We start from the raw sequence: 14,532 nt of genomic DNA, 5'->3' as shown, positions 1-14,532 counted from the left end.
ATAAAAATTAATGTCCAATAAAATTGACATTACAAACAATGCAATATAATCTATGTACGATTTAAAATATGTGATTTTTTTTCATTTTGAAATATATCATATAAATTAAATCCTTTAATATATGTTGAGCGTCGTTTAAGAGTCAAAGAATAGTTAATTTAAAGAAGTCGAATGGGCAATCGCGACAAAATACGCGCTAACGCTTCCTCTTTATATAGAGAAAAAGATTTCTTTAGATTTAATTTATATGTTTGCTTAAATTAGATTTGTTTGATATAAACATAATTTAATATCAAATATTATTTTGTTTGAATGAAAATAATTTAGTTTCACTAGAGTAAACCATGTTATTTGACGGAAAAAAAACAGTATTATTTAGAGGAAATAATACTTGGGGGTTTTGAGTAAAAAAGAAATTTATTTTACTATATATTAAATATTGTTCCACTGAAAAAAAAAAAAAGAAAAATTCTTTAATATTTATCAAACAGTATTACTTCTTTCAAATAATTCATTGCTCGTGACAACCATTGTAATATTTGGATGAAAATATAAAAAAAATGTTATTTGACGTAAAAATATTTATTGCTTAAAAAATCAAACATTCGTTTGTTTACTGCGTCCCGAAAGACAATTCTGTTTCAACTTAAGAAATTTTATCAAGCCCATAGAAATTTTTTTCGGTGAACTTCGGGAGATTTTCTCTACTAATATGTTATTAGTTTTTTCGTTATCGCGTATGTTCCTTTCATTCGTGGATCTCGAGCGAGTGATAGCTCTGCAAGACCCGATACGGTGGGTATTCTCACATTTCATAACTCGTCAGCAAGTGGAGCGCATCGTTAAGACTATCGTAGCTTCGTTGCGAAATAATCGACAGAATCTCTCTCTCTCTCTCTGCGCGTGCCGTTAACTCGCAATTACTTGGCAATACAATCTGTCTAGGGGGTTGCGTCGAGTGTATTTACGGAAATGCGATCCAGGTCGCGCTACTTACGATTTCGAACGGAGTGGCCCTAATCGACTAGCTAATTACACATACGCGCGAGCGAGTGCAGTTACCTTGTAAGATTGAAGATGATTAACGACGCAGGTGAAGGAGACGTCACGACCTTGAGTGACCGTGTGGTTTTCCAAGAGTGCCAGAAATTCGGGCAGGACCTCGGACTTGGGCGGCGTTTGACCTGAATTATGCAATTAACGATTATACGCCGCGACTAACGATCCACAAAGTTAATTCTTAATTAGCTCGCCAACTTGCCGCCAATCCATATACATGTGTGTATGCGTGTGTGTGTGTGTGTGTGTATCCCGGTTACGAATATGATGTATGAACGGCACATTACGGAAATTTCGGAACCTAGCCGAATACGCGGCCCATCATCTTTTTGCAGGCGGCGAACGAATTTAATCTAGATCGCCGCATTATTTATGCGCGTAATGAGCGATCGGTCTCGACCACGTCATTGCGCGATAATAACGACTCTTTCTGCACTATGCAATTGATAACGTCGCGCGTAAGGTGAGCCGGAAGAACCTAATTTTCAATAGAATTTTATCACGCGACGTATGCGATAATTCTGCGCCGTACGTAAAGTGATCAGCTCTCGATCAGCCAATTACGGGTAAGAATATCGACTTTAAAAAATCGGGACTTTTAATGAAAAATAAGTAAATTAGGTAAACATAGATAAGTAAATAAAATGTTTATTAATTATCATGTCAAAATCATACCAATTAAACATAGTTTTCTATTGTATTTTAATAGAAATAATCATTATGTCTGAAATTAGACTAGTATTCTTGAAATAAAATTAAAAGGACAATCAGCGGAACACAAAATATGCATTAAGAAAAAGAAATTGAAATTTTGCGAAATAAATTTTCTGTGATATTTTCTTCGATATTTATTAATTAGGAGAAAATTTGACTGTAATGATGGAATATATATTTTTATGAAATACGCTTAAGTTTTCTTATTAATTGGTTTATTTGCTAAGGATTAAATTTTATCTTGCCGTATCTAAATAAACGTTTATTTCCGTAAAGGAAACCTTATATTTCACATATATAATTTTCAAGTCTTTTTTCTCAGTGTGTAATAATGTGTTTAAAAAATTAAATAATTTCAATAAAAGAAATCAAGATTTGTTTAATTAAATAGAAACCAAGGTAATACAGGGAGCGTTAGCGTTGAACGCTCTTAAGTATTATTCGTACATAGCAAGGACCTTTCATTTGACGTCTATTGGCGGTGCTCGCAGTTTAAAAGACTTAATGAATTTTAATATAATTTATTGTTACATATTGTATTATTTACCTTCCGTTGAATAAAAAATCGGGACAAAAGGCATATCCCGCTTAGGGTTCTGTCGGGACGCTTCTAACGAAAGCTCGAAATCGGGATATGGTTGATCATCCTAGCTGTATGTAATAACGCGATAATTTTGGAAACAAGCGCGAGAACAGAAATGTTACTCCGCGTCCCCCGTGTTTTATCGCGGCGCGCGCGCACAGGACCGTGACGCTCCGTATTTTTCTCGCGCCTGATACACGTGTAACTACAGAGACGTAAGTGCATTGTCACATTACCCGCCGCTATTGCCATGCAAGCCCCCGTTTTCATTGTATTGCATAAGTGTTGCACAAATGGAACGGCCGCAATTCGTTTTATCGCGCGGACAGGCGAACGCAAGTCGCTCGCTCGCGCGCGCTCACGCTCGATGGGGTGTTTATTAACCGCATCGAATACGCGAACTCTCGCCGGGAGGGACCTTAGGGGTCACGTCGGACGATATTCCACCCCTCACCGACGACGAGATGCTAATTCGAGACGACGTCGCGCGTTTCACGGGGACTCGACGGGCGCGTTGATCATCCTCTCGCAATAACAGGATGGAGTTTAATGGGCAAAAAAAGGGAGACACGTATTCTCCGCCGGTCGTCCCCACTCCGTGTCCGCTCCTTGGCTGACTTCCCGGGGCGAGCACGCGACCGAAGGAAAGGGGAGAAAGTTTCGCCGAGAAACGAGGTGTTTATTAATCACGTGGAACACGGCCGAGCGAAAGTTCGCTGACTTTGTGGAGTAATCATCATCTATCATGATCTATCGCGCGGAAAAGCTAGCTCGCGCGAAGGGCCGGGTGGTATTTTTGCCGGTTCGCACATGCGAATCGAATGCCCGGCGACTTATGTGCAGCCAATGGAGCTTGTTATGCAACGAAAAACCGACAGACCGACCGATAAATCGGCCGACATGAACGTCGTCTCGAGATAAAAAGAAAACTTCGCCGGGCGAAGATCGGATTATAGGAAGTTCGGAATTCTTAAGAGCCGCGCGAATCACGTATATTCGCATATTCATGCGAGTCTCTCTTGCGATTTGTTATCGCAACGTATATGTATCTTTCGTCTTATAAATTCAATATGCCGGATAAATTTTATTCGACGAGAATTTTCATCCCCTTCCCGTGCGCGAATTTCGCGTCAGGTTTCCTTGTTACGTCCCGTTGCGATATAATCCTCCCTGTCTTTGATTTTTCCCCGAGCTCGCAGTAATGGGAGGATCGTTCCTCCCGAAGAATCTACAAATCTGGGATATCCGATACATGTATATATAACAGGAATAACAAAGGAGCACATATAAATAAATAACGATAAAAGAAAAAGAAAAAGAGAAAGAAAGAGAGAGAAAGCGCGCGAGCGTCCCGTCGCTTTCTCAGAGGCGGGAGAAAAGTCGGCGGCTTTCGTTCGGGCCACTTTGCAATTCCCGCTTCTTTTTAAGCGGGGATTCTTTTTAAGCCCCCGCGGAAACGCGAGACTGCCGATAGCGTCTTCGGGAAGATTCTATTTGATTCCTACCGAAACTGGAGCAAAGAAAGGCGGCGCAAAAGTACAGACGCGCGCTCAGGGGAGATCGACTGTNGGGGGGGGGGGGGGGAGGAAAAGGAAGATTCTGTCATTTCGTGAGGATTAAAAACTCGTAACTTTTGCTTCTTCGTAACTCTTCCCCGACCGGCTCTTTCTCTTGTTCTTCGAGAGGATACATTTCAGGTACTCACCCTTCCTCCCCCTCTCTCTCCGTCCTCAAACGATATAGTCGACTCTTACCGAGACTGACGTGCAGCAGAGCGGCGATGAAGATGATGCACAGTGCGACGTTCCGCGATGCCATGCCATAGGGTAAGCCATACGCCATACGTACTGCAACAGAAAGCATGAAATGTATTAAAGCAGAGCGCTGCGCACGTCTCTCGGTAAACTAACTCGCGACGTTGCGCGACTCCGCTCCGCTCCGCAAAGCCGTCTCTCTCTCTCTCTCTCTCTCTCTCTCGTCGAGATAATAATTCCCTGCGGCTTGGCGCAGCAGTAATTCAGACGCTCGATATCATAACGAGAAGTCACCTTCCTTTCCTTCTCTCGGAATTTTCTCACATTCGCGAAAAAGCGGAAAGGAAAATTACGATTTTCATGAGCATCCGAGCATAGGGATCTGCATGTTGCAGATCTCGGGGATCTACTGGGAAGTCACAGTCAAAATCTTTATCGAATGTAAATAACACACACACACACACACACACACACACACACACATCGGGAGCGGCGAGACACCCGGTATGTGCGAGAGGGCTGCGACGACCAGGAGAACCGGCCGGCTTCAGGGCGAGCGAACGAGAGGAGAGAGGGAGGAGGGGATAGAAATCGAGAATTTCGCGACGTCGTCGACGCGTGCTCGGGGCGAGGGTAGGCGCGCGGGGTCAACCCCGAATCGCGTGAATATTAACTCGACAGTTGGTCGCCACATAAACGCCAACCCGCTGATATATCCCTCGTGCCCGCCGCCACCCTCTCCGCCAGCCAGCACCGCAATAATACTCTCGGATGGCAGTGGGTACACCCTCTGCGCCCTCCCGCGATACGCACACTCGTGTCTCGGGAGCGCACGTGTGCCACGACGACGAACGAACGTATGAACGGAAGGACGGACGGACGGACGCACGCGTGTGCATGTACGTACGAATGTTACGTACGTAACAGCGGTCCGACAGTCAAATGAAAATTTCGCTCCCGCCAAAGTCCGCCCTTTATGACTTTCGCTCGACCTCCCCTTGGCCGGCCAAAAATTCTGCCATCCTGGGGATGTATTTAAGTCAAACAAGCCCGGTTCCAGCGGTTCGGCGAAATATTCCCCGGTTTGGATTTCGAGGCGAGGATTATATAGCAAAAGGTAACCGTGGGCTTAAGTGAAGGCTAATTTGAATCTATTTTTACGATGATTATGAGAGAGATTAATTATGAAAAAAGTCCCCTTTCGTCGTTTTGTTTATGTATATTTCCGCCGCACGGAAAAAAGTAATTAGCTCCGACAGGTGAAAATTAGCTATCCATATGAAACAACTGAAATTTAGTTAATTTAATATAAGTACTTGTTTTGCTCTGTATCTAGTTTTTAGTTCCCACAGCTAAAAACTAGGTCTAGTAAGTAAATTTCAGTTGTATTCCTTTCTTCGTGTGGCGCAATCATTCTGAATAATTTTAATGAAAGCGGATATCCGTTGGTGAGAATGAGATAGAGAGAGAGAAAGAGAGGAGAGAAACAATTTCAGTAACAACGACGAATCGACGATTTCTAACCGTAAAGACAGTGGAAAGAACGAAAACGTTTCCATAGGAATTTAGGTAACAGTCAAAATTAAGTGTAATGCCGTGGAAAGTGATTGGTCAGTAAAAGAGAAGCGAACTTCACATGATTTTTTTTATTTTCCGTGACTTATTGCAATTTTGACCGCCAAACGTCGAGAATGGGCTACCAAACGTTACTAAACTACCGCCAAATAAGTTATTATATAATTATAATTAAATAAAATAATTAAATTTTCTGCGGTGGGAAGGTCAAGCTCACGCAGCTATTATGGCAACGTTTGTATGCATCAGGACGCATATAGAAATCGTCATAAATGCGAAAATAGAATTGCATATTATGGAGAAAGGATGATGAACGCCGAATGCCCTCTTTGAAGGGCCGATGAGTGGTTAGAATATCAAAAGCCCCCTTTGATTTCGAGCGTGCAGTTACCTATCGTACCTCGCGCAAGCACATTCAAGTATTTCCGTCCGGCGAATAATCAAGGATGCCGGTTAATGTCCGATAGATTGAAAATTACGGTGGAGGACTTAGACGTAATTTTAGCGGAAAGCACGCGCGCACATCTAACGTCACATATTCGACGACATGGCATGATTAAAGTATGCCCGTTAGTGTGCTTCGCTTTGTTCGCGGGATAAATTAATTGAACGCTACACGTTAGGCGATCCTCTCTTTTTGGCTCATATTTACAATACATTTTATCGCGCGGCGGCGATATTATACGTCGACCGCATTTTTGCCGGATTTAACAATTTCGCGTTTTTGCGAAGCGATAATAACAAATGCTAATTTGCACGGCAATACTTTGCGAGATAACAAAAACCTGATGGAATAATCGCCCGCGCACTCTATCGATTATCGGATTCGGCTAACAGATGTGCGCGTGTGAGCTTGTTTCTTAGTCATCCGCACGTGAAAATTCGATTAGAAAGCTAAAGCGGAAAATGCAAGAAGGAGAGCCAATCGGACATGCTGTCCGATTTATGACGGGATTTATTTCCTCGCTTATCGGAACACGCGATGCAGCTGTACAATCTCTGAAGAAACTTAATATTGCAGGGTGCACCTGGATGAACTTCACCGGCACACTTACTGAATAGATTCTATGTTGAAAAATAAGTAGAAACGTCTCTTAGTCTCTTAGTAAACATACGTCTGCAGAAACTTGGTTTTGGAAAAATAATTTTCCGAAGATGACAACAATGAAAGAAAATGTATCGCAAGAAGCGGGTTAAGAATGCATATGCAAAAAGCATAATGCTTTTCTACCTGTTTTTGACCTTTACTCCACAGATATCAATTCTGCGTTGATAAAGGAGACAGATATTTTGAACAATTTTTATAACAATATGTGTCTACACAGTAAAAACTTTTGTATTATGGGCGATCCACTAAAATTTGTGTTACTTTAACCTTAAGGGTGAATATGTTAAAAACTGGTATGTTAACAGGTAAATATGTTAATTTAACATATATTTGTGTGTTCTTCTTGATATATTCCTCATGTTAAATTAACACGAAAATTTCCGTTTTTAACACGCAATTTTTTACTATATAGTTACTTATTTTTAGGAGACACGATTTAATAAATAAAATATATACTTTTAAAAGTGAAATTGCGACAGTTAAATCTCAGAAAGCGTTCGAAGACATATATTTACCAAGACATTTTTACGATTTTCTTTTTATATAGAATCTATCCTGTGAGTTTGTCGGTGTAGTTTAGATACACCCTGTATTTCGATCGTTGCGTCACGCAGGATGTACATAATGTAGCGTAGGAGAAAGTCGAAGAAAATTGGAAAGTCGATACATGTCCACGCTATTAAATTTACATTGTTTCGCGTGGTACGACAAAAATGTTCTGTGCAACCGTGGAGAAACTGCATGTTCGCCCGCCCGCCTACCCGCCCGCCCGCGAGAACATTTGAAACTGTGTAAGCTGAAAATCTCTCCCTTCATCAACAATTTTCAGGAATCGAAGCCCCAACGAACGAATTCTCGGACGCCAGACGATTGAAAAATTGAAAGAGAAGAAAATATACCGCGGTTACTAGCATTCCATGTGATACACCGTCGATGTTTATTATTCGCACACTAATCTCATAGCCGCGATTACGGACGAATTACGAAACTTATCGAATCTCGTTGGACCCGCCAAATCCTATTTCTGGCATGTTCGAGCGGCAATACCGGCGCCAGCGCGAGATCTCGACGATCGAGGAGAGAGAGAAGGGCTAAGGGAGGGTAACTTTCCGTTCTCCCCGTTCCCACCCTCCCCCCTCCGGCTCCTCTGGGCATCCCTTGCTCCCATGGCCGTCTTCTTTCCCCATCTCCTCGTTTTTCCCCTCGCATTTTAGCACTCCCGACTCCTGAGGCGCGCTCGCGAGAGAAAATAAAAGCCGCTGCGCGGCATCACCTATCCCTGCTCATTTTATCAGGTTTGCCGCCGGAGCTATTACTTACGAGTTCCCGGTGCCTTCTTTTATTTCGGCTTCCACGTTCCTTCCTTCCTTCCTCTCTTGGACGCCCTTCTCGCGCGAGAACGTGCCGGCGCGTTCGACGTGTTCACGCTTCGCTTCTCCCAGCGCACTTACGCGAATACACTCTCTCCGCGCCAGGTCGGGGCTGCACTCGAGCAGTAGTTGCTCTTTTGCATACGGCTAATCTTCTCACCGGATTTGCCGGTGGTCCGTTTCTTTACGCCCCCATGGAGTACGCGGCGACTTGGGGAGAAGTAAATATTCAGGATTCAGCCCGGGGAGAAAACGGCGCCTTCCGCTAGATTCGCGTCTCGCCCGCGAGGGTTTAACGTGCTCCTTAATATCCGCGTTAGCGATCGGGAATATCAGTTTATTCTACGCATGACCCACACAGATCAGCCCGTCGCTCTCAGGCTCCTCCCTCACCTCGTTGATTCCATCAAGACCACCCGCTTCATGTTATACACATGCTATCCCTCTTATTTATCATCCCTCGTCGAAATCGAATCGAGTTACGCTAATAATTAAAAGATAAGGTACACAATTACGCGTTATATAAAAGAATTAATCTCGGCAAGAGCTGTACACACGAAAGAAAAATTGCTGATTCAAATAAATAATTACTTTAACACTCTTTAGCAAATTTACATTTTATTTGTATTAAATAATATTTACTTGATCTAAGTAAAATATTTCTCAAGTAAATTATCCAAGCGAAATATTTACTTGATCCAAATAAGGGCTCTCAGACACAGAATGAAAAGTATAAGGAACGAGGAATTAAATTTCGACATGCGGACAACCGTGCTTCAATCCACGATAAAGGGAACTAGGATTAGGAATATCGAAATTCTATTCTTCATAACTTGTATGCTTATACGGCTTACACTGAGGAAAAGAAATTGAAATTTTGCGAAGTAAATATTTCTTGTGATATTTTCTCGTGATATTTATTAATTAAAAAAAATTTGACTGTGATGGCGGAATATGTATTTTTTGAAATATAGCTAAGTTTTGTTATTAATTAGTTTATTTGCTGAGAATAAAATTTTATTTCGCTGTATTTAAAAAAAACATTGATTTCTGTGAAATAATATTTCACAAATAAATTTTTAAGTTTTTTTTTCTCAGTGAATAGTTGACTGAAATTTAATCTTCAAAATGTCTAATGATCATCAATATAATCTAATATTTCATTTCTAATTCCTTATATTTAATTCCTTGTTTTTTTATTCCTTTCATTATATCTGGGCCCTAAAATTCATTTAATCCAAGTAAAAATTTGCTAAGGAGTATTGGGGTAATTATTTACTTGAATCTAATATATTTTTATATATACTAACAGAGAAACTGTGAAATTTATTTTACGATTATTTATTAATCTTCCGGCTTTCGAAGGATAATCGTAATACTTGTTAAACGAGAACCTTTCGCATTTTTCGATCTCTTCGATCGCGCGGTCGGCGGAACTGTAAGTTCTCGTTGTATTGCGATACTCCTTTGTCTTCAATAGGTCTTACACCCTCCTAAATTCCAACCTCGAGCGCAATACTTTTAGGGAAATAAGACGGAAATGACCTGCTTTGACGTAATCTTCGGTCCAGGACTTTTCTTAAATTCCCCATCAGTTTCAGGCATCGTGATCGCAAACGACCATCGTCTCCGTGAATAAGTCCCCTCGTCAGTTTAACAATAATCGATGTGCAGAGATCTCTCTTTCTCTCTCTCTCTCTCTCTCTCCTCCCCTCTTTCCCTCTTCTCTCTCGCGTGCGCGCGTGACTGGCATTTTATATATAAGCTCCTTACGTCGCGCTCACGTCGCCGCGCGGTATCATGCGTAACGACAGAATCTAATTAATTCGATAATCCTACACCAATCCGATTTGACTATCTTTCAATGGGTAATACAACCTCTCCCGTTCTGCAGCTGCGGTATATGTACTTCCATTAAGGTAATTCACACACCGCGTTTGGCAAAGCATGAGCTAAACGTTGTATTTAAGCTACCTAGGAAATCAAGTAGCAGCTCGAGAGGACGTGAATACGCCAATCGTCGATAATGCGGCCACTAAGGATTACTACTGAGGTAATCCTCACATTGGGCCATCGCACATGAAACGTCGGATTTGAGAAGCGTCAATACCGGAGAGAATATCTGTGTCTGCCTGACGGGGCTATCGTGAACCGCGCAATGTTCTAAAGTAAAATCACCGGTATTGTGAATGACGCGTCTATGAGCACGTGAGGCGATCGCGTGCCGCGAAAAATCGCAGGAATATTTCGCAATGGAAGTTTCTCGGAGGTATTACCGAGCATCTCGCCGATGCGTTCCGCCGATCATCGCGAAGCCGAAGCGAGAGACCCTCCGATGGCTCATTACGAAGATCCAATCGCGGCCGTTAATTAGAAGAAAGAGAGAGATACATCCGCGTATCTCGCCGCGTCGCAAATGAAACAGTGATAAATGCACGGCTCAGACATTTCACCGAATGGTAGCGCATCTTGCAACAAAGAGATTTGATCAATCATCCTCTCGACGTACATGAATGGGAGATTTATCGGTTCCTTTCCCCTCGAAGGTGATGTATATCACTTAGTTGAAAAAAGGAGCTTTCTCTTCTCGATATAAAATTTCGCTCCTTTCCCTCCCGCGCGATACCGCGAGAGACGGACAACGAAACTTTCCTGGCATATTCATCCGCTCTCGGCGCCGGTTTGATCTGAGAAAGTGCAACTGCAGTTTCCACCTCTCTCCTCTTCTCTCTCGCTTCTCTCTCTCTCTCTCTCTCTCTGTCTTTGTTCTTATCCGTAGCCCTGTTTTCGCCGGCTGCTGCTCGGCTTCTCTCTTTCTCTCCTCTCGAAAGTTTTGTTAACGCGACCGAGAGGAGCACGGAAATAACGATTGATTATTGATAAGGTACCGCCGTCGTGACGGAGGTGACGGTGACTCGGGGGATTTTCGTAATCACACTGGCTTATCGCTGCTTAATACGCGCTCATCGATGGTAAAAGTTTCGTAAAAGTTTAATGCAGATCCTTTCATCGGCGCGGTTACGTGACGGAGATGAACCTCTATAAATACGAAAAGATTTTGATTCATCGCGTCTCCCTAAGTTTCGACGTTTCTTATCCATGGAAAGATCCATAAGTCACAGAATGACAGAGGGATCGTTACTCGGATGTCTACTCCCGTTTTTTTCACCCATTTCGATTCATCCGACTCGACCGGAGAGAGACATATCCCGTTTACGATATCGGTATTTTTTTTATCGCGCATTATTGGTGCATTGTATTATATCATAATGTTATCATGTTATATTGAACGACATCTGGGAATTGGATATTTCTCGTCGAGGTTACTATACAAAGTTATCGTATAATCAGGTCAAGATATTTATTCGGGGCCTATTATTTATTTCATATGATTCCTGTACGATAGAAATATACGAATCAAAGGTTTTTAATGTCGAATCTTAATGTTTATTTTCGAATTTGAATCGTTAAAACATAACTTTTAATGAATAGCATAATTACTGAATTCAACGTGAAAATAATGAGAAGAGACTTCGGTATGAGAGGGATAACATCGATATCTTGTGATATCAACTCATTTTAATCAACACATTTTAAAATAAGATATATTTAAATATTTCGAGTAAAATTGTTATACTAATGAAATATATTTTACTTAGGGTAGCAGTAATTGAAACGATCAGATGAAAGATCATGAATTAATTACTAAAGTACTTTGAAGAGCGTTGATATTATCGGTCGTTTACAATCAATACAGAAACTAAGTGATTTTAGAAATCCACACACATATACATAGTTTTATAAAAATATACAATACACTGTGCATCATAAATATAATATGCAAATCTATGAGACTTATATCAGAATAATTATAAAATTATTATAATATTTATATTTAATTGTAATATTTTGATATAAGCTAAATTTGATATTTATATCAAACAATTAAAAAATATCATATTTTAACGCTTTTAACTATCCATAAATCCATTTAAACACGCACATTTTAATAGTATCTCTCTTGCCGATGTCTTGAGTTACTGCTTTTAATATTTTTTCTTAACACACAATATGAATTTTTCATGTCATGACGATTCGCGTAAACATGCCATCGACATAAGGCTGGACAACTTTATACTAAGAAAAAAAAGTTAAAAAATTGATTTGTGAAATATAAGGTTTATTTTACAGAAGTAAATGTTTATTTAAATAAACGTTTCACGGCGTCATCATAGTCAACATTTTTTTCTACCAATAAATATCTTTTTTTAACCAATTTATTATTTTTCTAACCATTATTTTTCTAACCAATAAATATCAAAGAAAATGTCACAAGAGAGATTTACTTCGCAAAATTTCAATTTCTTTTTCTCAGTGCACGATTCCTCAAACAATTCTACACGCGGCCTAATAGTGTATATTATTTACGATATTTCCAGCGTCGAATTTTACATACACATGCGCACAGACACCCGGCGTACTTTCACGCAACACAAAACCACACTACGTCCGCCTTGTACTACACAGCCGAAGCCGCAGTATATTAAATTTCTTCGTTATAACTATGCATTATACTAGCGATTAGAGGGACGGACAGGCGCTATAATTATGACGGTAATTATAACATCTCGTTGTCGATGCCCCTTTTCGACTCGCGATATAAACGTACTCTCGCCGTAAAATCGTTGTGCTGCGCTTCTATTCGGATACACGTCACGCAAAAGTCATTGGTAAAAAAGAAAATTCGTGGACAGTATGTCGTATGGGATACAAAGCGGAAGATATCCCGTTGATAAACGGCTTCGATGTGCGAATTTAAACGAGCGGTAACGCGATCCGACTCGCGGATATCTACGCCACGTCGGCGTTTACCGAGCGTTAAATTAATCGAATAGCAGATATTTTACCCGAATGAATAAAATTTTACTTTATTTTCGCATTACACATGTAAAGAAAATAACTATGATAATTACGACCCGTATTTTGGTGGCGTTAGCAAGTAGAAAATCGCGTGTTTAACAGTAATAACAGTTAGGATATCCGGCGGCGATAAAGTTTCTCACATGCATATTAAAATTATCGTGTTATTGAATATCGCGTTTATTAAATATCCCGCATTGCGTTTCTATTTTCCACCGACTCTATCTTCGGGAATATTAATTAATTTATTTGTTTCGGCGCTAAAATTCCTTCAATTAAACAACGGCGATATATCGCTTGGCGAAAAAAAAAAATAACGAAGAGTAAGCACAAAGGAAAAAATAAACACGATAATTTGCTGTCCGCGGTCGGCGTGCGCATTTCGCGTACTGATGTAAAAAATATATTACACAAAAAAGTATTAATGCGGCTGTTAACGAGCGACCGTAATCGCGCTTTGCTCGCGCGGTGCTTTACTACCGTCGAATGAAATGTCGAAAGGTCGGCTAACAAATATCGCGGAAAATTCAGGGATAAAAACAAATCTCGATAATGCCGCGCATAATGCAGCCGGCGTAATGAAATGCGCGTCGCAATACCGTGCATCCCGTGAAAAACGTCCCGTCCGGGCGAATTTCCTGTGCGTACACCCCTTCTACCCGTCCCTCCTCCCGTCAAACTCACGATTCTCTCCTCTGTCCTGCTCCTCCGCCGCCTCCTCCTCATCATCCTCCTCATCCTCCATCAATCCCGCCTTAAATTTCCCCCCGCCTCGCGGCAAACTTGTCGGCGAACTTTTTCCAAGCTTAAAATAAATATTCTCTCGCGATATCGCTGTTGCGCGAGCTACTTTGCTAATTATGTTACAGGGATTGCCGCTGAAGTTCTTGTAAAAGAAGTTATATGTCCGTCTGCTTTCGCCAGCTTTTCCGGAGTCAGTCACTCACGCCCCCCTCCCCCCTTCTTCCCTTCCCCGTTCCGCTCCACTCCTCTCGCATTCGCCCCCGCCTACCCCTTCTGCTAAACTTAATTTGCTATCTTTTACTATCTAACTTTTGTCAGCGCGGGACAGCTTCGCTCGGTTTCCGTGTCGTCTGAACGCGGCCGTACCTGCCGGTGATACCTGCATTCTATAAAGTGTACCAGACGGGGCAAATTGTGTGTCGTTACAGCCGACCCTTACTACAAAACGCGCTCGTAACTCGCGCCCGCACACATACACACGCTTGGAAAAGAATACGCGTGCTCAATTGTCTTTTCCACGTCGCACCTTTTGCTGGCGTTACGTACACGCGTCGTCGTCGTTCCCTCTCGCGGGCCGAGAGTCATGTCGCTCGTCAAAGAACAACCCCGGGCGGGGGAGGTAGTCGTTAACGGTGATACGCACGACGCTTTGGCACATAACGGGCCGCTGATCTGACCGCGCGTTTAACGCTAAATGCGTCCGAC

General features: G+C 41.7%; 1 protein-coding gene across 3 annotated transcripts in view; it reads right to left on the bottom strand.

Moving 5' to 3' along the window:
- Nucleotides 1-14,532, bottom strand: part of LOC106742710 (lachesin-like) — a 51,756-nt gene that overhangs the window by 14,344 nt on the left and 22,880 nt on the right. For all 3 annotated transcript variants that reach the window (XR_001374289.1, XM_014615907.1, XM_014615905.1), the window contains exons 2-3: nt 4,111-4,203; nt 1,063-1,184 (exon numbers count right to left, since the gene is read on the bottom strand). Coding sequence is in view for 2 of the 3 variants with exons in the window: in XM_014615907.1 (XP_014471393.1) it covers nt 1,063-1,184; nt 4,111-4,198 (210 nt within the window). In the remaining variant the exon portion in view is untranslated. The remainder of the gene's footprint in view (nt 1-1,062; nt 1,185-4,110; nt 4,204-14,532) is intronic.

This window comes from Dinoponera quadriceps, unplaced genomic scaffold (assembly GCF_001313825.1).
Source record: "Dinoponera quadriceps isolate SergipeBrazil2010 unplaced genomic scaffold, ASM131382v1 scaffold589, whole genome shotgun sequence".
NCBI lineage: Eukaryota > Metazoa > Arthropoda > Insecta > Hymenoptera > Formicidae > Dinoponera > Dinoponera quadriceps.
This window is presented reverse-complemented; position numbering and strand designations above follow the sequence as displayed.